The sequence below is a fragment of the Pochonia chlamydosporia genome, chromosome 4, assembly GCF_001653235.2.
Source record: "Pochonia chlamydosporia 170 chromosome 4, whole genome shotgun sequence".
NCBI classification, from domain to species: Eukaryota; Fungi; Ascomycota; class Sordariomycetes; order Hypocreales; family Clavicipitaceae; genus Pochonia; species Pochonia chlamydosporia.
This window is the reverse complement of record NC_035793.1, coordinates 5,143,014-5,164,927: the sequence shown is the minus strand read 5'-3', so window position 1 is coordinate 5,164,927 and position 21,914 is coordinate 5,143,014. Positions and strand designations below refer to the sequence as shown.

Sequence of the window (21,914 nt, the reverse complement as noted above, 5' to 3'; positions counted from 1 at the left end):
GCGGCAGCAAAGTTACTCAGAAAACGAAGAGGAATAAAATCGTATTTAACATTGTCCCCTCAACGCCAGCCCCATGGTACTGCCAGAAAACTCTGTAGTTAATATGACGAGTTTACTTCAATTAATACTATCCACACTGCCTTTGTTGGTCTCCCCGGACACATCCATTCCGTGCCCAGCTCCAAAAATCAAGCCGCCACCGGCAGGATGCAGCCTTGCTCGTCAAATATTAAATCACCAAGCCTCCCAGGTGCTCCTATAATGATCCCGGGCATCCGTGTAGAATTAATGCATTTTTTTTCTCTATCCCGTTAATGGTTATGATTGCTGAATTCGAGCCAAGGCGGTTGTGCGCATGTGTTGTTGCATAACTGGTAAATGACATGAACTGCCACGCACTTTTCAGGCAGAGTCCTTCCTAACCTTTCTCTTCCCAGCCAGTCGATTATCACAGCCATCCTCCTCAGGATTCCATTCTTCTGGCTGAAAGTCTGGATTACCATAGTGTGCTCGATTCCACACGCTATTCTTAAAAGTATTCGTCATCACCTGAAAGGGCTCCGGAAAGCTGTTATTTTCATAGTCGAGTTGGTGAGTGCTGAACCGTATTGGATATCCCGCCGCCCCAGGAGCCGCCGCCGCCATGTGTGGGGGGAGTTGTTGGGCACCCAAGTTTGCGGACGGAGGTAACATCGGTGGATGGGAGTTCATCGGCGTCGTTGGTGTTAGGGAAGCAGCTGGTGAAGCATGCTGTACTGTCGCCATTGCCGGTGGAGGCTGCTGCGTAGGTGACTCGGCCTTCACCGACTGCATGTCCGATCCATACTGTGACATCCATGCTGCCTGATGGCTTGGAGAGAAACCGTCTCCAATGATGGGACTGGCTGCTGCGGTAGTCACCGCTGGCATAGACATCAAACTTGCCAGGCCGTCGGAAGAGCCAGTACTCAAGCCGGGAATCAAGCTGAGCGCACCAAAATCTACCGTGGAAAAGGTGCCCATTGTAGCACCTGTATTATTAAATGCAGTGTTGTGTGTAAACCCCGTGACCCTGTTTACCTGCAAAGATACAGGCGTCGAGGAAGTAGTCACGGGTGGATGGACGGGAGATGCTCGGTACAAGATGTCGTAGTGATCCGGCCGATATAGTAGATAAATGATCGGGCCCAAGGTTGAGGCATCCTTACCATTCGCTTCCTCTGGGAATCGGTACTGGTTGACTTGGCTGCCGGCACTTCGGTCCAAATATGCGATCTCCAGGACAAAGTTGACGGGCTTCAGTAGTATGTTGACCAACGCAATGATGCCTAGTTGCTCAATCTCACGGTTGACAATTTCAATATTATGACCGCAATACTCTCCAACACTCTGTCCTCCTGGAATAAATGGCTCATACGTTTCTGCATTTGCCTTGAGGTATGTTGCCGCGAGCAAGCGAAAATAAAATATCAGACTGCCTTCTACTGCCGTGTCATTCCACCTCTGGTGGAGCAGCGACTGCGCAGCGTCTGGCTTGTTCACGATTCTTGCAAGTTCTCGGAGCAGATCAAAGGCTTCATCTGCAAAATCCTCGAAGTAGTTGTACTGGCCAACTGTGGCCAGCAAATGGTTTAAACTCTTGAGCCGCGCAAACTCTCCCTCAATCTGGGCTTGGTCGCCGCGTTCGATGAGCTTCTCAAAATAAGAAAAACCAATTGCTTGAATACCAAATGTGTTAGTCAATAGTGCGAAGCAAACAGATGTGGAGTTCCAGCATACGCCTCCAAACAGAGGCAACGAGACTGTCATGGATAAAGAAACGTACCTCTCCAACCACAATTACCGTCGCCTCTAATGGGACGATAATGTGAATAGGTTTGGGGAAGTGCCTGTCGGACGAGATTCGAGGTTAGCTTCACAAGCCCCAAGATGTCTGGTTGCTCCACAGTCGGAACAGGGCTCGGTAGTCCCCGAGATGAAGGACTTACAGCTGTTTTCTCGACATACACTTGGTCGCCCTTAGCATATTCATTTGTGATAGCTTCACTTGGAGTCTTCTCCCCTACCAAAGGCCCCTGTTCATATTTGTCAGGTTAGTATTCGACTCGACAAGGGGCCAGCAGATGAATATCATGGAAGGCCCCGACTGCTTGGTGCAACAAGACCGCCGCACACCGCATTGGGGAAGATTGGCTCACCTGGAGCGTTGGCTGATAATCCTTTGCTGCCTCCTGTTGCGCAGCCATATCGTGGCTACTTTGTTCCTCCATATTCGGCGTTAGCCTGGTCGGCGAGTGCTGCTGTTGACAGTTGGCAACACGCGATGTCCCAGAGGGAGGCCGAGGAGGAACCTGTTGGCCCAAGTGGAAGTGCTGCTGCTGGGGGTGGAGCGCGTCGGTAGCACAGGAGGATGACAAAGAGCCAGTAGAGGCACCTGTATGGCTGTGGTCGAGATAGTGGTGTTGGTGTCCTGCGTGTGTGGGGCTCAGGTGTTTGTCTCCTACATGTGCGGATTGCGTGAGACCAAAAACAGGTGCAAAGTCAATGCCATGAGACGTTGGCAAAGACGAAAAGAAAGAAGAAGAGGAAAACGGAGCGGGTTGGGGCTGAAACATGCCGCCAATTTGAAGAAGAAAGGAAAACAGTAAAGAGGGAGGAGAAGCCAAGAAAAAGGTTCAAGATGCAGATGCAGGTTATGGGCGCTCAATTTGCGACGAGGATTGTTGTCGCTAGCCGGTGTAGAGCTTGTGGTGGCTTCTCACTCTGGTAGAGATCGGGTACTAGCAGCAACAGTGTGAGCCGGGATAGTGACCAGGCACCTTCGCTTGGGTCGCTTGCTGAAATATTGTGAGAGGCTAAGCGATCGGCTGGTCAAACCACTGCCCTGGTCTCGTACTGGGCAAACTGGACTCGCCTGTACGGAGCACGGAGTAGACTGTCGCAGGACACTCGTGCTATCTGTGTGGGTGGAGATCTAGCTGAACAGAAGGAGGTCTGTGTTTTGCGGCAACAGCCGGAGACTAATAACAACAGCTAGCTGGTTCTGCAAGTCTCGTTGGTGTCTGTGTCGAGACTCAAGAGGCAGTAGTGCATGCGTTGGCGGATATCAAGGGTCGTGGCTGGCGTTTTTGGCTGGTGAGCTGGGATTGGAAGACTTGATGGCAGTTGCGGCACCGGCAGATTAGCGAGCCCTCGGCTGTTGAAGCGTTGTGTTGCTTTGTGGTTTTTTTGTCGTGCGCACTTGACTTTTTGCAGCATGAAGTCAACCAACTGGTCTGTTTGGTGCAAGTCTTGCCACTGACAGCGTAGTTGGATTGTGACGAGCGCGTGATGCCAAATTAGAAATGGGCCTCGAAGTCGACGTCCACGTCAATCGATCTGTTCTAGGAAGTGGAATACTTTCTCAGCCGTTTCTCTATGCTCAGATTTCGTTTTTCTCTGATTTGGATCTGTAATGCAGAAATCTCGGTTCGGAAGGCGTCAGACAACACCACAGGTGACATCCCAAAGCTAGGTGCCAAAAGGTCACATCCAGCTAAAACCGGAGAGCCACAACGTGAGCTGAGATGAAGGCTTGGGGGGCGTGAGGCCTAGCAAGGATCAATGATGGTCTGGTCTGTTCAATGTTTGGCAAAGCGATTGAAAGATTGTAGGCAGATATGGTTGGGGAAAAAAGAAAGAAAAGAAAGAAAGAGGGACAAAGAGTAGCAAAACCGAGGAATGTTGAAGTTGAGTTGAGGAAGGAGCCGTCTGGAAAAAGCAATTGCTCTTCTCCAACTGAATTTTTTGTCGAATTGGCCGAGTCCAATGGATCGAAGCAAAACTTGAACCGAGGAAGGAAACAGCTTGGGAAAGGGAAGGAGCAAGTCACTGGCGGATCCCCAATTGTTCGTAGTTGCTGGACGGGGGGAGGCACGAGAAGGATTGCAAGAAAAACAAAAAAAGAGCCTTTTCCAAGTCCCAAACAAGAGCACACCGTCGTACAGCAAATAGGAAGAGGTGCAGACCCGAAGAACAGGTTTGAGACGAGCTCAGGTGAGTAAATTGAGAAGTTGAAAGACGACAAAATTCCTTTGAGGATGTGGAAAATAATATAGACGAGCCTCGATCCCCGACTTGGCCTCGACAACACACAGGAGAAGCACAGTTCGGGTGCCAGATGCAGGTCGGGAAAAAGGACACAAGGTCGAATGGTCGAAGCACTCCAAGTCCACAGTGACCGGGTCTATGCAAAGCAGATGGGTCGAAGCAATTGGATGAGCAGGAAGTCTGGCAACTCGACTGCGACACATCCAGACATACATACAACATGCTTTGGACTTACATCCATCCACTGCATACTCCGTACCGTGGACTCCAGACATCGACCACTCCTTGCCCTGGTGGCCTGTCGACCTGGCGTCCTGGCGACCCATTGCCCATGGCGGCGAGTAGTCTGTCTCAATGGATGGCGAAATGGCACCAGCCCGGCCGTTGCATGCAGATGCAGCCTCCCCTCCTCACCCTCCTATTCGGCTGACACGCCGTCTCCCGGACGGCCCGTCTTCATGAGCACGGGTGTTCTGGCACACATATTCCTATCACGGACTGGAACCTCGTATGGCAAGAGATTTCAGATGATGGCCCAGTCCACAGCCGATTTCCGGCCAGGCCAGATCATGGCATGGCATGGCATGGCGCGCGCGGAGCCGAGCTTGTCCCAGATGATACACATCTCCGTGTCGAAGGAGAACTCAAGGCAAGCATTGCGATGGGGCGGAGAACTGTTGAAAAGCGGAGAACTCTGGTCAAAGTAGGACATGGACCATGTTGGTAAGAGGCTTCATTGGACGATGCGAGGACCAAAGCTGTGAGCTTCTTGAGAGCAAAGGGGTACCTGGTCAGATGTTATTTGAGGAGGCGGACCACACGGGGGCCACGGAAGATGGGGGCGGACATGGACAGGCTTGCGATGAAGGTGTCCGCACTGGGGCTCATGGAGAGACGCCCAGCACCGTCAACACGATTCGTTGTTTTGAGGGCAGAGTTCTACTCCTGATGACATGGTCATGACAGGATTGTCGACGTCTTCACATGAGCTCTCAAACTCTCTACGGATCGCTAGCTGTCTCCCTGCACCTAATGAACCGGTTTGGATTCTGTCGGGGTACGGAGGAACAGGTCCTAATCCTGATCCTGATCCTCACCCTGGTCCTGGCTCCTTCAGCTATATCTCCTGTTGTTAGGCGTCATCCCGGCAAATATCGCATGAACGACAAAAACTCACAGCGCCTGTTGGACACAGGCACTACGCACGGCACATCGTTTTGCTGCCCGCGTCATGGCACACTTGCGCCTTGCGTCTCTGTGAATGAACAGAAAGCGCTCGAATGTCGATCAATGTGTCAGTAAGTATCTGCAATGCATGTCCAGTTCACTTCCACTGATTCTTGGCCATCGCCCCAACAGCTCCATTTCCCATTCGTGGCACCACAGACCTGCCGAAGTCCCATCGAAGCCGCCGCCCCCTACTGGTGACCACAAAGACAAAACGACACACACCACTTCATGAATAGGTCCTGCACCGGCTCTGGGGGCTAAAGTGCTATTGCCACCCATCGTGCATAGCTCTTTCTCCTGGGGCCAATCCACTGCTCTCGTGGCAAGCCCTATTAGCTCCCAAAGCTCATTGTGCGAAATTGCCGTTGGCTCTGCAAGCTTCTTGCTTGTCCACCTCTTTCTGGGTAAGGTGACGGGTTACATCAAACAACCCGGATCCGATACGAGCAGGCGTTGCGCTTCCTCGATTACAATCACAAACCCATCACCAACACATTTCTCGCATAGATGAGGGAATTGGCCACATCTGTTGAGAGACTCTCCGTTCATGAGCTAGAATCTTATGCAGCATAGTGATTTTTCACAGTCGGCCCAGATTTCATAAGTGGACCAACGGCACGGGACGCAACCACAGAAAAACGCTCCACAACGGGTCGTTGTTTTGGCCATGGCCCCCGACCCGACCCCAAGCTCCTACTCGACTCCGGACGCAACAATTCCGCACGAATTGTGCCTGGGCCTGGGCGGCTTCGTTTAATCAATTGCCGTTTCGGCTTGGAGCAATCATTCTTCTACGGTGGGGGGTCAAAAGTATTTGAACACGGAAACGTATCCCATATCACTTTGTGCGCTGAGGCACATTGAGATGTGTTGGTGTATACCTGGACGTGGGCAAATACTTTTTACCACAAACTGCATGCCCGGCAACGAAGACGACAAGCCCGTCCCTGCCCATATTGCTGAGCCACCAGTGGGTGGCCCATCTGTTCAGCTAACCCCATCTATCATTTGTGTTGGCTTGGAACTTTTTTATCTTCTTTCAATTGCTCCGCAACTCATTGACCTCCAAATAACACATAAAAACTAACGACGAGCCCGAACGTTTCTAAAACAGACCATGACTTTTCACGAATTCTCTTCTCCCGTGCGTCATCTACAAGATATCTCGAAGGCGACCCGGTCTCGATACAGTGACTTTCTTGTTACTTGATGCTTAATGATGCCGACCTCACAGTGCAGGTTACAGCCACTGATGTAAATGGCCAGTATGAAATTATACATATCAAATATTCGGGATCCACGTCAACGATTTTCATAACAGACAACCGACAAGGGGGGTAGTATCCGCCGCATGCTGGTTTGCATGCAACCCATGGACACCATAACATCCAGTCCTGGGCAAGCTTGAGCCATACAACAACATAACATGCTGTCATCTGCCCTGGAGTTTCTTGGCTGTGCTTCGCCACTTGCATCCAACAGAACCCTGGCATCATGCCGAAGTGTACATGGGTACGGCTCTCTACCGGGCTGTAACCCTCCCAGCTCTACTCAAATGGGCCGACCCAGTAGGAATATTCTACTCCAATGTAATATCTTGTGAACGACTCCACAACGGATCGTAGCGCGCGTCGATACCAAAAACTTTGTCTGGATATCATCGATCTTCTAGGCAGACACCCTCTCTCGGTAGAAGGTCAAGTTCCACCTCTGGAACCTTTGCCATTGGCCTCTGCCGTTCCTGTCAAAGGTCCTGACTGAGTCTCGATCGTTGTTAAAATTTCGTTACTAAAGTCGTTCCGTTCACATGCCCTCGAGCAAGCGAAGGAGATTTTTGGACCATTGTAGCCTTTTGTCACAACCTCCGAACGGCCGAGTTGGATCGATCAGGGAGACGGAGTTCGCCTCGACAATGATCTGACAAACCGGCAGCCATAATTTCCCTGCCTGTCTCTGCCCTGCGTACGGAGTAGCAGTTCTTTTTGAATAGCAACAGTACAGTTTACACCTGCCATGTATGAGAGGGTTGTACAGCAATGTCTCTCGCAGGTCATCGCTTGCTGTTTCAGATGCAGGAACCCACGGTCACCAGAAGGCCAGACCGTTGTACTAGTAACTAGTCAGTGTATTGTAATATGCGTATCAGCGCGTCCAGTACGCGAAACCGCCAAAAATTCACAGCCATTCTTCTCAATGGCGTCCTTTTGCAACCGAGTACGATGACTACAACTGCCGATTCGAATAACTAACTGGACAAGTACCTAGGTATTCTGTTCTGTGTCGGGACCTGCCCACAACCAGTGAGCACTGCAGACAACACACAAGTACGTTTGTGCCCTTTCGGCATCGAATTTTGTTTTTTTTCCACCTTGGTCGTACAACATTCTTCGGAAACGTACAGATTGCAGACAGTCCCATCTCTGTCTGTTTCACCCAGATTGGTAACACGGGCCGGCATGAAGCTCCATATCCTTACGCTCACCTTTGGCCATCGACTTCGTTGCCCCAATCCCAAGTCACTCCAATAGAGCTATATGGGAAGTCATTGCTGTTTTGATTAAAGGAGAATGAGATTGAAGTCCAAACAAAAAACCGGCAAAGTCCAAGTATTGACCCACACGGAATGGAGTACGCCAATTTTGAGAGAAAGCAGTTGAGCCTAACCTCCCTCACAGAGTCCAGTCGGTACGTATTCCGCGCCAGAGTCATGCCGTGTCACGATTTGTGTCCGGTTTGAATCAAGAGCCTGTACAGCATAGAACAGGTAGGTTTGTTAAGTGAATTCTGCAAATGACATCCGATTCTGTCGGTTGGGATGGTTTGTCATCGGATAGCTGCTCCAAAGGGATTCTCCTCACAGACACGGACGAGGTTGGACCGGCCACCGAGGCGGGGTGCCCGGAAACAATACAGAATTGGTCACTTCTCGACAATTTGATAACACTTGGCTATGCAGTATCTTGGATGTTGGTTCACCTCGTTGTGACAAAGGCCCCTCCCTCTGTTCCTCTGTTCCTCTGCTCGTGTCATTCATTCATTCTCCTTAATTTGCCCCCTCTCACTCTCGTCCCCTCGTCCCCTTCTTTGTCTTTGCTAATATTTTTTTTTATTATTTTATTTACGTTATTCTGCAGGTATCTGCATTTACCCCAAACTGTAGATGGTGTTGACGAGTAATGTTGCATGTCAATGCATCAGCATCGTGACTGCAACCACAGTTGGTCCCAACACAGGTTTAGGTTTATAATCGAATCGTATTCATTCATTGCCATTATTACTGTGAGGTCTCTACGCTCCAAGCTCCAAGCTCCAAGCCCAAAGCCCAAGTTTGTCAAATTCTCCTTCTCCATCCCGTACCACACACCAATGGCCAGTGAGTTGCCTAACACGGTTGTGTATGCACCATTAGACGCGTCTTGGGTGCTCGGAAGACCAGGCTTTCACACCCTCTTGCCGAAAGACTCTTCCATTTCTGTGCAACAGAAGTAGAAATTTTTCATGCTCGTAAAACCAAAGGAGACAAGCTAAGAAATTCTAAGGGAAATACTCCTGCTCAGCAGCCGGATGAGGTATTTTTCTAAAACCGGAATGCAACGATGCCAAAGACGAATGGAAGCATGAGCACGAAGACGCAGGAAGAATATCCATGCCCATATTGTTACATCGTATGCTACTAGAATTCGGTGCTTCATGCCCACATAGTAGCTTTGCCTTTCTTTGCACGTTGTTGCCCTGGACCGCGATGGCCGAGGGCTCTCCCCATAGAGAGACCTTGAAAGTCCATGGACTGGTCGAACGCAGTATCGCGCTCATGACTTCTGAAGCCATCGCCCTCTTTAAAGGTGGCCGCAAAAAGATCTGATATCGATGTGGAGAGGCTACTCATGGCCCGAATCCGATCCATGTCGGCATCTGAGGTAATTTCAAGGATTCCATCTTGCTGGTTGACTGATCCATTGATCTTACCATCTACAATCAAGAAGCCGAGTATGTCTTGCACCTCGGGCTGAGAGATCTTTAATTGCTTCGCGATCCAGGCGAGTTTCATCCGAGTGTAGGGAGCTATCAGCTTTAAGACACCCTTGGTTCGCATGTTTCGGGTAACCTCGTCAATATTTTCGGCGATGAATGGATCGTCCAAGATATCTTGGTGTCCCTGTAGTACCTTTTCGTATGCGTGAACGTCGTCCCTTTGGTAAGCGTCTACAAGCTCGGTCATTGCTGATATTCTGGGATCAGACTTGTAGGGCTTGGTCTCTTGTGAGTCGAAGGGGTTGATGTTGGACTTCATCAACATTGTAGATAGAAGTAGATATTTCAGCACCTGAATTCGTTGCAGTGACCCAGCCTCGTCATAGTTGCGAAATGACTCGAAGAAGTCGCTCTGGGCTTCCTTCCAGTTCTCCTCGCTCATGTGCATCTTTCCTCCACATTCTCTGATAATCCCCATGATGCGGGGATGCGGGACTGCAGACTTGACTTTGAGTGCCCTTTGATACAAAGCCTTCAGCTGCTTGTTGTTCTTTGTCTCTGCCAGCATTTGAATCTCGAGGGCGTAAATCTCAAGTGAGTATGTGCCTTTACTAGGATCATCTGTTCCATCGGGTCGTTGGCAGGCTTTGTGGAGTTCTCGAAGTTTCTTGGAAACCGAGCTGTACTCTTTTCTGTCAAGTAAAAGCTTGGCGAGTTTGATGTTGGTCTTTAGCCATAGCCTCTCGTTGTTTGTGCTTTGGAAACTCTGTAGGGTTAGGGAATAGAATTTCTCCATGCTTTTTGCAGCTTCCTTGCCGTCGGCCCCCTTCTCTATATAGTCAAGCATATTGTTGATGGACTTTTCGGAATAATTTCTCGTGACGGCCGATTTGACGTAGGTGAGAAGCTCTGCGAAATGGTCTGCTGCCTGATGAAACGTTAGCCATGCTGCGAAAGGGCGACGAACTGCGCGGGAGTCGTGGTCTCACTTCGTCGTATTTACCCAGCTTGAACTCTAGTTTAATTGCTTGCTTTAATCCCTTGAACCCCCATTCACCTTTCTCCTGCTCCAGCGGTGGAATGCCGAGGAATTCGGAAATGGCATCATCGGGGTCCGTAAGCTTCAACTGCTTCGCATTATAGTATTTGTTTTCGATGTCCACGTCGCCAGATTCGTCATCTTCGTCTTCCTCGTACTCAAAGTCGTATCTAGAGATTAGCGTTAGCTGGATCGCCTGGCTGCGGTGAGATAGTGATGACGGCATACTGCTCCTCGTCCGATTCCTGCATAAAATCTTCATCGTCCGACATATTTACTTTTTTATCGGTGGTATGGGTACAGGGAGGCGAAGTATGAGAAAGTCCGATATTCAGACTGTCAGCAGGCAGGGTTCGCGCGTTGATAATAGTTTGTCATGGAGGTCAATCAACGGCGTTGATAATGTTGGAGGTGGAGAGCAGCTTGACGCGGGGCTCAACTAGTCACTCAGGTGAACTGGTGGGTGGCCCTTGCTCAAGGTCCAGGACGGTGCTGCCTATGCTTCAGCGGCACAATTGCTCTTATCGATAAGAACCCCACCGATGAGCCGTGTTCTTTCCTTGGGGTGATCCTGGAACTTCACTCACAATTTTTTAAGATTGGAATGATGTCGTGAGATTAATCTTTCTAAAGATGAAATCGATGCTAGTTTCCCATGCTCTCCATTATTAATCACCAAACTCCAAACGCCATCCAAACAGCCTGGCCAGCGATGCCTTCCACGACTACAACACCACTTCCAGTGGCCGAAATATAGTACACAATTGTATTCACGATGACGCCTGGGCAAATCCTACAGGGAGCTTGAATGCCAGAATCAATGCTCCCGTAAGTGCCGCGAGGATGGCGCAGACGAGGTATGGCAATCCCATCCAAACTCCACCAAGCTCCAAGCCTTTGCTGAGGAGCCATCCCAGGACTGGGGAACTGACGAGGCCCATGATAGTCTCCATCATCGACACGGTTGTATTCAGCGTGGCAACAGTATGCGGCTCGACCACGGCATTCAGTAGCGCTCGACAGAGCGTTGTAAACCCTGTGCCTAGACTGGTGACGATGAGGGAAATGATGAACAACCACACTGTAGGAGCGAAAGCTGTGAGAAAGTTCCCGGCAATGACAAAAATTAGCGAAGCGCGCATTAGCATTAAGTCTCTATTCAGAGGGTCGAGCCCGCGCTTCTTCACAAGAATCCAAGAGCCAGCCGGCAATAGTACTAGAAGCACTACCGCCGCTGTGATGTTGCTAACCGTAGAAACGTACGTCGCCTATTTGATGTGTTAGTCTGGAAGGGCCAGTTCAAGATGCACACATCGGAGGACACTGGGAGAACATACAGTTGACCATTCCCAGTTGAATCTCTTGGTCATGTACTGAAGCAGATTGAACGTCTGGTTCAATCTGATCGGGAAGTTGATCGCATACGCAAAAATAAGAATCATGACACTTCTTGAGGCAAAGATGAAGCGCCAAATATGGCCCATGTCGTTTTTCATGGTGAAAACGGCATGCTGGATCCAGGTTTTCCGAGGAGCAATGTTCACATTGGTCGCGCCATCAAAGCTAGCCCCTCGTGGCCGTTTGCTATCGGCCTTTTGACGAAGCGCAAGTGTTTCCGGCACCAGCAACGATGCAAAGAGGCCTGCTATGAGGATACCAAAACCCAACCAAATTGCAATCCAGGGGTCGATTTTCAGCAGGAGTGCGGCAACAGGATTCACAACAACAGCCAGAATGAGAATCATGGCATAAAGAAGGTAAAAGACGCTTGTACGCCTGGCCACAGGGATGGCGTCCGCAAGTAATGTCCACACCATGGCTCCGGCCATTTGTCCGCCTCCTCCGATGAGGAATGCGATGTTGCCGTATAACATGGACCAGACAGAAAAGGTTTTTGGCATACCCACTGTTGCCGACGTTAGCTCTCGTTGACTCTTCAAGCACCAAATGAACTCGGCTTCCACCTACAGACTAGAAGAACCCAAGCTGTTTGGATGACTGCTCCAAATAGGGCTAAAAACAAAACAGGCCGTCGGCCATACTTGTCGGCAATGATTCCGTAGGGAATTTGCACAAAGAACGCTGGAGATGTTAGACCAAGGTAGGAACTACTTCTCCGAACGAAGAAAAATTGCAATTAGTCTTGTGGTACACGCGCAAAACTTACGAACAAACATCTCGGCTGAGACTTCCCATGATCGCAACATTGCCAGCTCCTTTTGTACTCTATTATCTTTGCATCGACTATCCGTTTCCGATACAATACCCAGCTCGTGGTCTGGGAAGATCTCGCCACAAATTCGGTCTTCCATCACCTGTTGCAGTGGCGGCTGCATAATAAAGGTGCTGACTTCGACAATGAATAAGAACAGCACACACATGCTCACAACCAGGTGCTGGAACGACCGGTCTGGTACGACGTCTGGTGGCAGATCGGTGTTTAGCAGGGGCGTCTCTTCGGCTGAAGCATCCCCAAAATAATCGTCTGCCTCCTCATCCAGTTCGCGGCCGGTGGCCCCGCGCCGCCTCTCACCGTCTACTGAGGTCATGGTGCTCGAGGTTTGGGCTAGGCTCAAAACGAGCAGACTTTCGAACCCGAGATGGCCAGTAACGAATGTCTACCCACTGCGTATGGATAAGTGCTTGCCCACGCTGTCGCGAAAGGAACGACGGGTGTAATCCAGGAAGGTTACCGAAAGCCACAAAGAGGAATAGATGAAGGTGAAGAAGAAAGATTAGAGTCAAGGTTGCCGACCTGACGAAGATGATGTCCCCAGCCGGTGGAGCTGAACCTAAAGGAGAGACGCCAAACCGATTTACCCACTGATTCCGGGTTGCGAACCCGAAGGTGGGAGCTTAGCGCGACAAATCTAGAACAATTAGGTCGTGTCTCCTGCTTGGTCCACATTGAAACCTATTTAGTGCGAGGTTGACGAGAGCATGAATGACGAACGTTGTTCTCATCCATCTACAAAGGGGTACTGCATCCATATATCTCTACGTCATGGTGAACCAACGACGCCGTGTGTCCCTGTTGCCACGCATACTGCAACCAAATGATTGGAAAGTCGCAGACAATCCAATGGTGGCTGACATTTCCATCAGCCCTGCATTAGGGCGACACGCAATATGTTATCTTGCTGGCGAATGAGCATTCGAGGCGTCACGGAAGCTAGTGAAGGAATGCGTGGAGAGCAGGGACTTGTACCCGGTTGGTCAGCCTCTTGATGGCTGTTGGAGGGCCTCAAATAATGCTCTGCATACAGAGTACGGACGTGCCTAACGAAGAATCGGGATCGAAAGACTGACGATAGTGTGGGCCAATTCGGCATCGACCCGTGTCGCAGCGGATATGTACATCTGCCTAGTCGGGCTTGTTTTCATCGTGACAACATCTCCTACCATTCAATGCGCATTATCGCGCGCCCGGAACAGATGGTGACAGAGGTTGCCAAGCTACATAAGAGGCTTGAGAGGATACTCAGAAGCTCCCCAACAGTCGCAACGACAATGTGACTGAGGCTTAGATTGAGGTTGTACTTCACAACTGAACCGAAGCCAGAAATGAGTGGTGCTTGGCCAAGGAGGAGATGTCACTTCACGTGTCCATGGATCTATCATTTATCAACACAGCTGCGCCCTAGTGCAGCTAAGTACGAGGATTGTAGGTATTTGTGTGCAAAATCCTGGAAGCAACAAAATTGGCCAAGGTCCTTTGCAACGCGGTTTTCTCTTCGCTGCTCTCAGTCCTCCAGTGTATCTTGTTGGCCGTATAAGCTCTTTCCTAGATGGGGGGCTACGAACAGGAGCGTAATTGGGGAAATGGAATACATTCCGCCTCTGACTGTCCACATCGTCTTTCGTCACTCTGTCGGTAGCGCCAGGTTCTTTTCTCCAAAACCCTTGCTTACGGTCCAGTCTACGTTATCTAGTCAATCAGACGAATCGGCAAACATCATATGAATAAGGTCAAATACTGGATATCCCGAAGGTACAAACCTAGCGCTCTCGTGGGCTCTGGGCTGGTCCCGTGTGGACATTGCGATGCGACCATTCTGCAAGATCCGCCACGACTTCTTGCTAAGCTGTCATGTCGACCGCTGGCAGGTTCAGACTCACTCAACAGCTGTATACCCCTAGCCGCGGCGTATGATCCAATTCACCCTTCTTGATTTTCGTCTACAATGATAGAACAGGTTTGCTCACGTCGGATGACTGCTCGCAAGTCCGACTGGGGCAAGTTCGTCTTCCCGAGGAAATCACCAACTCAACGCAATGGTTTGCTATCATCCGCCAGTGAGTGCATGGGTCGGCCATGTTGCAGGGCATTTTCGACTCGGATTGGGCAGACGCTGCCTCGCAACTCTGCAGTTCGTGGAACACAGCGCCATGGCGATGGTAGTATTCTCTTGTGGGAGCAGGCTGCTTGTCTCACAAACAACATGGCATTCGAAGCTGGCACTCGGGTGACGTTCCGTTGTCGAATCACAGAATTTTTACACTTTAGAAACATGAGCTTGTTGCACAGAAGGACGAGTTGTGAGGCTGAGCTGGGACTGGTACACTGGATCTCAGCCGCAAGTGCTCCCTACAAGTCAGAATGTAGGAGCTGACTCAGAGAGGCAACCCAACAGAATGATTGATCAAAGTGAGGCTGCAGCACATTGGACATCGCGAGCACCAGAGTGAGGGGAAGCCAAGTAAATTTGGTTTGGCCACAAATAAAGTGGAAATCCTGTGCTTGCCGACGCAATACTACCTGGGATTCAACAACGAAGTGAACCACGAATCAGGCTTGTAAGACTCCCTCTCCCCTGATTGTTTGATCCTGGTTGTCACCAAAACACAATGGCCTGCTTTCCTCAAGCAAACTTGATTGATATACCACCTCTTACTTCCTGTTATTCAGCCGAACAACCGGGAGGTCAGTGGGTGGTCCAGTCTTGGGATGTTTTGCCAGCGGGAATGTCCGTGGTCTCTGACATTTTGGACAAGCTGATCCCATTGTGGAGGTAATGTGTCTAGGAGCACAGCCCACGTTGGGGCATTCCCAGGTTGGCTTCTGCAATGGCTTCTGCAATGGCGGCATTTTGGGCTATGATGAGTCCTTTGATCGTAACGTTTCCATGCGTAAATACTGTGAAGAGTTAGTCGGGAGCTTGATGTTTACTTTGACGATGACTATACCCGGATTTCAAAGAATGCAGCACAGCACATCTGTCGGCAAGGTCGTCAGAAGAGAGGGGGGGATGTCAGGTTCACAAAACACAGTCGGCAATGGCGCTTGGAAGAGGTTATATAAAGTGCTCATCTATCAGGGGATCATGCAAGCAGGTTGTGCAGCGAGAATCGGACAGGTGCATATACTACGTGGAATTCCGATCGCCTATCAGTAAAGATGCTGGAATCTCCCGGGGCCCGAACCCGCTTATTGACTCGCAGAGCCTCATTTCAAAGAGTCAAGTTAACCGATGGGATCGAGCAGCCAACCTTGCTTGCCCCGGTGGCATGGAGCTACTCAGCTGTCTTAACGCTTTCCGGCAATTCTGAGTCCAATGGAGTCACTTGGACGCGGTGTGGAAGATCTAGCCACAGATCTGAGCAGAAGTGGTCGCTTCAAACGCTCTGGGGAAACCGAAAACCTCATTTACAGAATTATTTACCCCACAAGCAGCCGCACCAAGTGGCAATTTGTGAGGCAGATTCGACCCTTGTCGTGATTCGTGAGGCTGTTCCCAGTCCAACACGAGGATTCCGGTACCACAATGGTGTGCGAAGGTAAACCAAGGTTCAAGTAGAGGCGAAAGGATGTCCGGCAGTAAAATAGGAGTGCCGAGACACAGCATGCATGATTCGACAATTTGTCGTCAGCTTTTGAGGCTTAAAATGAAAATGCCATCACAGAGCTCCGACACATGGTACAGGGAGCACCAGGAATCCAACCGGCAGAGGGAAGATGCCAAGAGAGGAGATTCTTGGCCTCTTTCGGGCACTGCCTAACTAATGTGCAGAATTAGTGGCTTGGAACGGAGCTAGTGACGGTCATGCGGGTTGCTTACACAGTTTTGCCCCCCAAAGCGTTCGGACATGAACCTGGTTTGCCAGCTGAGTCTGGGAAAGTTGTGGCGTTGGGGGGAATCTCCGACTTTTATGAGGCTCAAAATTTGGAGCACAGGTTGGAAAACCACAACGGAGACAGACGAGGGGTTGAGACGAGGGAGTTGCGAATTTAACGGCCAACTTTCTCCTTGTGGGAACTCTCCGAGTCCAGGAGCCACCAGACTTAGATTGGTTACAAGGACCACCGACGGCTTACAACTTGACCTGGCATCCAGATCCTACTGCAACGTAGCGACGATCTTGTATTTAACCAACTCGATATTACTCGCTGTTGTGCTATAAGTTTCCTTGGTTATGGTTTCAAGCAACTTCCTTTATCTCGGATGAAGTTGCAATCGGCCTTATTGAGTTGCAAGATGGAGTTAGCTTGGTTGTCGAGTCTCGTCGTGGAGTTAGTAGTCTAGTTTTTAAACTGGCAACATTTAAAGTCATGATAGTTGCTGCTGATTAGCCATAGACGTAGAAATGGAAAGAAGTGAAACTGCGATTATCACTAGTTGTCGAAACCATGTTGTCCAACCTTGTCTTCACCTCTTTTCTGGCTCTGTTGCCTCTGGTTTTCGGCGATCCCCAATGTGACTGCTATTTAACTGATGGCTCATCTCCAACATACTTTACCTCCCACGGGTTCTGGGACTTTCGTTCTCTATCTCAATACGTCTCCTCCCCAGCCGTAATTGACTCAGTCGATGGTAACGCAAACTCGCCAACTACAAGTGCCTTCTTCGACTGGGGAACACCGCTCCGTGACTTCTGGGCTCCTCAGCAGTACAAAAATGGCGATACTGCCTTCCCCATGGTGAAAACCTTCAACAACTTATACATCCAGGCCAATGGCGGTTCAAATACATACCTCAGAATGAGATCGACTCGCCTTCCGGGGTTCCAAACCGCCGCCGAGCTCCAGTCCAACGAAATGCTTGACCATGCGTCTATCAGAATGTATTCCCGGATCACAGGATCGACCGGCGCGTGCGGCTCTGTATTCACATACCTGCACTCTGAGAATCCAGCCGATGTACAAGAATCCGATATCGAGATGTTGACAAAGGGTGACCATAACCTGGTGCATTATACGAACCAGCCTGGTGTCTTGAACGGGGAGCCCGTCCCCGGAGCCACGCACGAAATTAATCTGCCCGGCGGAAAGCAGTGGTCCGATTGGACTACACATAGATTGGACTGGACACCGGGCAAGACTACGTTTTATGCGGACGGGCAACAGGTTCTTGTTAGTGATTTTCAGGTGCCGAGGGATAAGAGCTATGTGCTGTTGAATATGTGGAGTGACGGAGGCTCATGGACTGGAAGCATGCCTCAGGGTGGAGAGGCGACGATGGACGTACAATGGGTTGAGATTCTGCATGGCGTTACAAATAAGGAGAGGTGTAGGAATGTATGCAGTGTTGATCTATCGGGAGAGGTTGGGAAGGCTGTGCTGGTGTAACAGTAGCACCATCCGACTCAAGCCGTTGGTGTTGTACTACGTTCATCACATACGTTGTTTCCTTTCAGAAAATGTTTTGGTACATAAATAGTTATGCTCGTATATAAAGAAGAAAAACAACATGTCATAACTCATTCATTCATCACCACGTCGCCGGTCCAAATGTGCCATTTTCAGGCACCGTCTTCAAAATAGCAGCATACGTCGCGTCCAGCGTTTCAAAAACAGCTACATTCCCCCACCACTGAGGCACCGTCACGTTAGGAAAAGTAATAGCAAAGAAGATGATGATGGTGCTCAGGATAAGACCGGCATCCAGGGCCGCAGCCGTGGTGTAGTTGTACGTCGTCCACCAGCCATTCCACCTGTTCCGAATCCACTTATTAAAAACGAGGCCGACGATTCCCCAAGACGAGAAACTCAGGGGCGTAGCGGGCGGCAACCATGCCATGGCGCCGAGCATGATGGGCGCCTGAAAGTGTCTAAAGAACCTGATATTGAGCGTCTTGGTGAGCACGTACAACAGCACGGGGAACGCGGCGCCAACGAGCCAGAACCAGTTGAAGCGGGCGTACATGCTTCCCACGCCAAACATGCGTCGCGGTCCGATGACGCCCCATACGATGCTGGAAGAGAAGAAGGCCCGGCCGTTGGGACACGTAAAGTGGTTCTTTTGGAGGTTGCTGCACACGTCGGGGATGTTTCCGAGGGTCCAGTTCATGACGGAAATCTGGACAAAGACGGCCCAGATGGTGGGGACGACTTGGCACCAGAATGTGATCTTGGGGGGAATCTTCATATAATGCGCGAGTTTTAAGTCGCCGCTGTATGTCTGCGCCTGTCCAAGGGTGATTGTGCTGAACACCTTGAAGAGCATGACGCCAATGGGTCGTCCGGGGATCATGAATCCAGCTAGGAAGGGCGAAATAACGTTGAGACTGAGCAGGATATTTGACACGGCGAGGATCATGGTCGTCGGGATGATGAAGATGAGAGCAACGATGACAGACACGAAGAATGCCCACCATGGAAGTTGGGAGTCGTATGCTTCTGCCGTGACGAGGCCAAACGCAATGGCGACGAGGAAGAGGGCGCCGTACCACCAGTCCGGTGCTTCGACGTACTTTTGCATCATCTTAAGATGGATATCCGGTTCTTGGTTGCGAGCTGCGCGGAAACGATGCCACACTTCCTTGCCGTGGTATAAGCCGATGTGAACGATGGCCGCTGTGAGCGCAGCAAACGAAAGGCCGTAGTTGAGAGCGAATGTTGGCGCTAGGAACAAGGGCGAATATTCCTTGTACTTTTGCTCGCTGAACTTGAATCCGTCGCCGAGAATCTTGCTGACGTTGTAGTTGTTTTGGGTGTTGTCGTAGGTTTGTGCAGTCACCATGGGGAGATAGTCGGCGAACAGGGTGCCCGTGTAGGCCATCCCAATAGTTGGAAGGAGCACGAAGATGAATAAACCAACAAGAGTATTCACATGGGAGTGTGTAGGGGCGAGCAGGGGATCGCCGAGATACGCCGTCACATAAGTCCAATCAAAGGTGAGAGGGATGAGCGAAAGTCCAGTGGTTCCTCCAAAGAGCTGATTCACAACCACATTCTTAGGCCGGATCCAGGTCGCGAATGCAAACACAGACAGGCCCTGCCACAGCACGCCAGGGATCCAGTAGTAGCAGAACATGGACATGGCAACAATGGCAAACCAGCGGTACCGACTAATCAGCCAGCCGTTGGAGTGGACGCCATCACTCTTGCTCTTGTCATGTAGAGCGTAGAAAAGGGACGTGCTGGCAAATTGGTTGGGCCACATCATAGCCGCAGGCCAGACGAGGAACCGGCGAAAGAGCCCAGCGAGAGAAATACCAATGAGCTGGGAACTCAGCGTGAAAAGTATGGAAAAGCCCCAGCCGAGGTTTAGGTTGTAGAAGGGCTTTCCTTGCAGTGCCAACAGGGCGTCTGTGCTGTAGGCATAGCCGAGAGAGACGTTGGACATGAGAGTGATGACGACGTGTTCTTTGATGGTGAATGGGCCGGTGTTGAAGGTCCATCGCAGTCCAAACGTGTTGAATACTCTTGTTGGTACGACTTTGGCCCATAGGCAGCCGAGCGGATAGACGAGAAGCTGGACGACGATGGCTGGAAAGTTGATGGCAGGGCTCCTGTTGCAACAGTCAGCTAATCTCGTCTACATAGAGAGCCATATGAGAAACATGTCGAACCTCATACTCAGAAACATGTTCAGACCACTTCCCACCGTCACAAAAATCATCCCCAGAACCCATGCTCTCACCGTATTCGCCACTTCGTCATTGTCAGTGTTTCTCACCGCAGCACGAACCTCCTCGTAGGGAGAATCCTCGCTGAGAAGGTGGTCAGCGTGGACAAGTTCTTCGGCGTCACCATGTTTTATCGCATGGTTAATGGCATCGATTTCCTTTTGGGGAAGATTGGGATCTAGTTGGTGTGCCTCCTTGAATCGCTTCAGGTCTGCTTTTGCGGCGGCGACATCGGTCCCAGCGGCGGACTTTTCACTGGATTCCGTGCGCTCAGGTGAGATTGTGTCTGGTCCTGAGCTGGACACTTTGAAGGGATTCTTCATGGTTTGAGATTACTGCTCCTGGTGTAAGTTGTGAGGAAGCATACAAACACGGAAGGGCAAGGGACAGGAGAGCTAGAGAAAGGCAGGACCAGCATTAATAAACGGAACTCGCTTCTTCTCTGGACGCAAGTACCAAAGGCACACGAACAGAAACAACATAGCTCAACGCAAGTGGTCATTGCGATAGGCCCGCTTCAACTGGGGATCATGGTGGATGGTTGCACCCGCTTCACTTACACCCTGGTCTCTAGCATCATGGAGTATCATGGAGATGGGGTCAACTCCACTCATATCCGGATGTTTCGATGCCAAAGTGATGAGTGGAGTGGTAAACTAAGGAAAGCAACGGGCGTCGTAAGATTTACTAACTAACCCCGCAATCTTGTACTCTGTTGTCCAGTTTCTGTCATTTTCGACGGTGACAAGAGAACAGATGAGAAGAGAAGAGGGTGTTCACTGTTCAGCGTTTGCAAGTTGGTTTGCCGACGGCCTTTCTCGGTATTCATGTCAAGTGTAACACGGCATTGGTCAACAAGCCAGCCTCATTAGCCGTTTCCGACGGGTCGGGCTAGTTTACGGCGACTTTATGGCGACTGTCTTTAATACAAGCCGAGATACGAAAGCAGGGACTTGTGCTTCAAGTATGTTTGTCGACTGGAAGGAGACTCGCGTCAAGCCGTTCGAAACCGAATTGCTGCCTATCTCCTCTTGTCCCTCTATTACTTCGTATTTCGTTGTCAACACTCCCCTATCGACAACTCCACGTCGGAGAACGAAGCCGCAAGCCGCCATTTAGCCCAATTACCATATCTCAACCATTCGCTCCCTGACTTCCCATTTCGTCTGTGGGGGTCGCTGGCGTCGCGGGGGGTTGCTGTCAAAAGTCCCCTGTTGACCGTGGTTAGTCTCCCTAGCTCAGTCCCTACGGCGTACTTGGAGCCAATTACAAGGTTGTCTTATGTCCTTTATGTGTTCGAGTTATGGTAGTTTCTCCACTGTAGCTGCAAGCGTGCTATATCCCAGTAAACCCGGACGATGCTATTACTTGAGGTCAACTAGTTCGCCGGAAAGCTAACACGGACATAATCGTCATGACAAAGTATCTGGCAAATGAGAAGATACAGCTGACCTAAAGACCCGTTTCGTAGTAAGAATATTGACCAAAAGGGCGTAAGTTGGCGACAACGACTCGTGGTGAGGCACTTCATGATGTCCACTTGTCTGGTCGATACGCGCACAATCAGTCCTGGATGTAGATCCTACCCCAAAGCTGTTCACCCCAAGTTAGCTTTACTTGTCGGCATGCCTCATCCCCGGATCCAGTACCCTGGTAGATGTAAGCCAACTTTGTCAGCGCAATGTGCAGTCCAGCAAAAGATACCGCCAGAATCCACGTGTTGAGCAACTTGGTCGGCCTTAGAGCTAATGGCAAT

The 21,914-nt window shown here is 50.4% G+C and overlaps 5 protein-coding genes across 5 annotated transcripts; 1 reads left to right on the top strand and 4 right to left on the bottom strand.

Annotated features, from left to right (window-relative positions):
- Positions 1 to 402: 402 nt before the first annotated feature.
- On the bottom strand, positions 403 to 2,225 carry VFPPC_14698 (ubiquitin thiolesterase; the record flags this gene model as incomplete). The annotated part of the gene is made up of 4 exons (XM_018292466.1): positions 403 to 1,697; positions 1,805 to 1,868; positions 1,968 to 2,054; positions 2,178 to 2,225. The coding sequence occupies 4 exons, from the start codon at positions 2,223 to 2,225 to the stop codon at positions 403 to 405; spliced, it is 1,494 nt and encodes a 497-aa protein (XP_018137843.1).
- A 6,761-nt stretch (positions 2,226 to 8,986) lies between these two features.
- On the bottom strand, positions 8,987 to 10,581 carry VFPPC_09983 (COP9 signalosome complex subunit 2; the record flags this gene model as incomplete). The annotated part of the gene is made up of 3 exons (XM_018288433.1): positions 8,987 to 10,198; positions 10,299 to 10,479; positions 10,541 to 10,581. 3 exons carry the CDS (start codon positions 10,579 to 10,581, stop codon positions 8,987 to 8,989), a joined length of 1,434 nt encoding a protein of 477 aa, XP_018137844.1.
- A 498-nt stretch (positions 10,582 to 11,079) lies between these two features.
- Positions 11,080 to 12,858, bottom strand: VFPPC_18244 (MFS transporter; the record flags this gene model as incomplete). The annotated part of the gene is made up of 4 exons (XM_022429887.1): positions 11,080 to 11,577; positions 11,647 to 12,215; positions 12,278 to 12,391; positions 12,477 to 12,858. 4 exons carry the CDS (start codon positions 12,856 to 12,858, stop codon positions 11,080 to 11,082), a joined length of 1,563 nt encoding a protein of 520 aa, XP_022285490.1.
- A 4,079-nt stretch (positions 12,859 to 16,937) lies between these two features.
- Positions 16,938 to 17,876, top strand: VFPPC_14699 (xylanase; the record flags this gene model as incomplete). The annotated part of the gene is made up of 1 exon (XM_018292467.1): positions 16,938 to 17,876. The coding sequence occupies one exon, from the start codon at positions 16,938 to 16,940 to the stop codon at positions 17,874 to 17,876; it is 939 nt and encodes a 312-aa protein (XP_018137846.1).
- A 142-nt stretch (positions 17,877 to 18,018) lies between these two features.
- On the bottom strand, positions 18,019 to 20,481 carry VFPPC_09986 (OPT oligopeptide transporter; the record flags this gene model as incomplete). Its single annotated transcript, XM_018288434.1, has 2 exons — positions 18,019 to 20,041; positions 20,102 to 20,481. 2 exons carry the CDS (start codon positions 20,479 to 20,481, stop codon positions 18,019 to 18,021), a joined length of 2,403 nt encoding a protein of 800 aa, XP_018137847.1.
- Between the last annotated feature and the right edge of the window lie 1,433 nt (positions 20,482 to 21,914).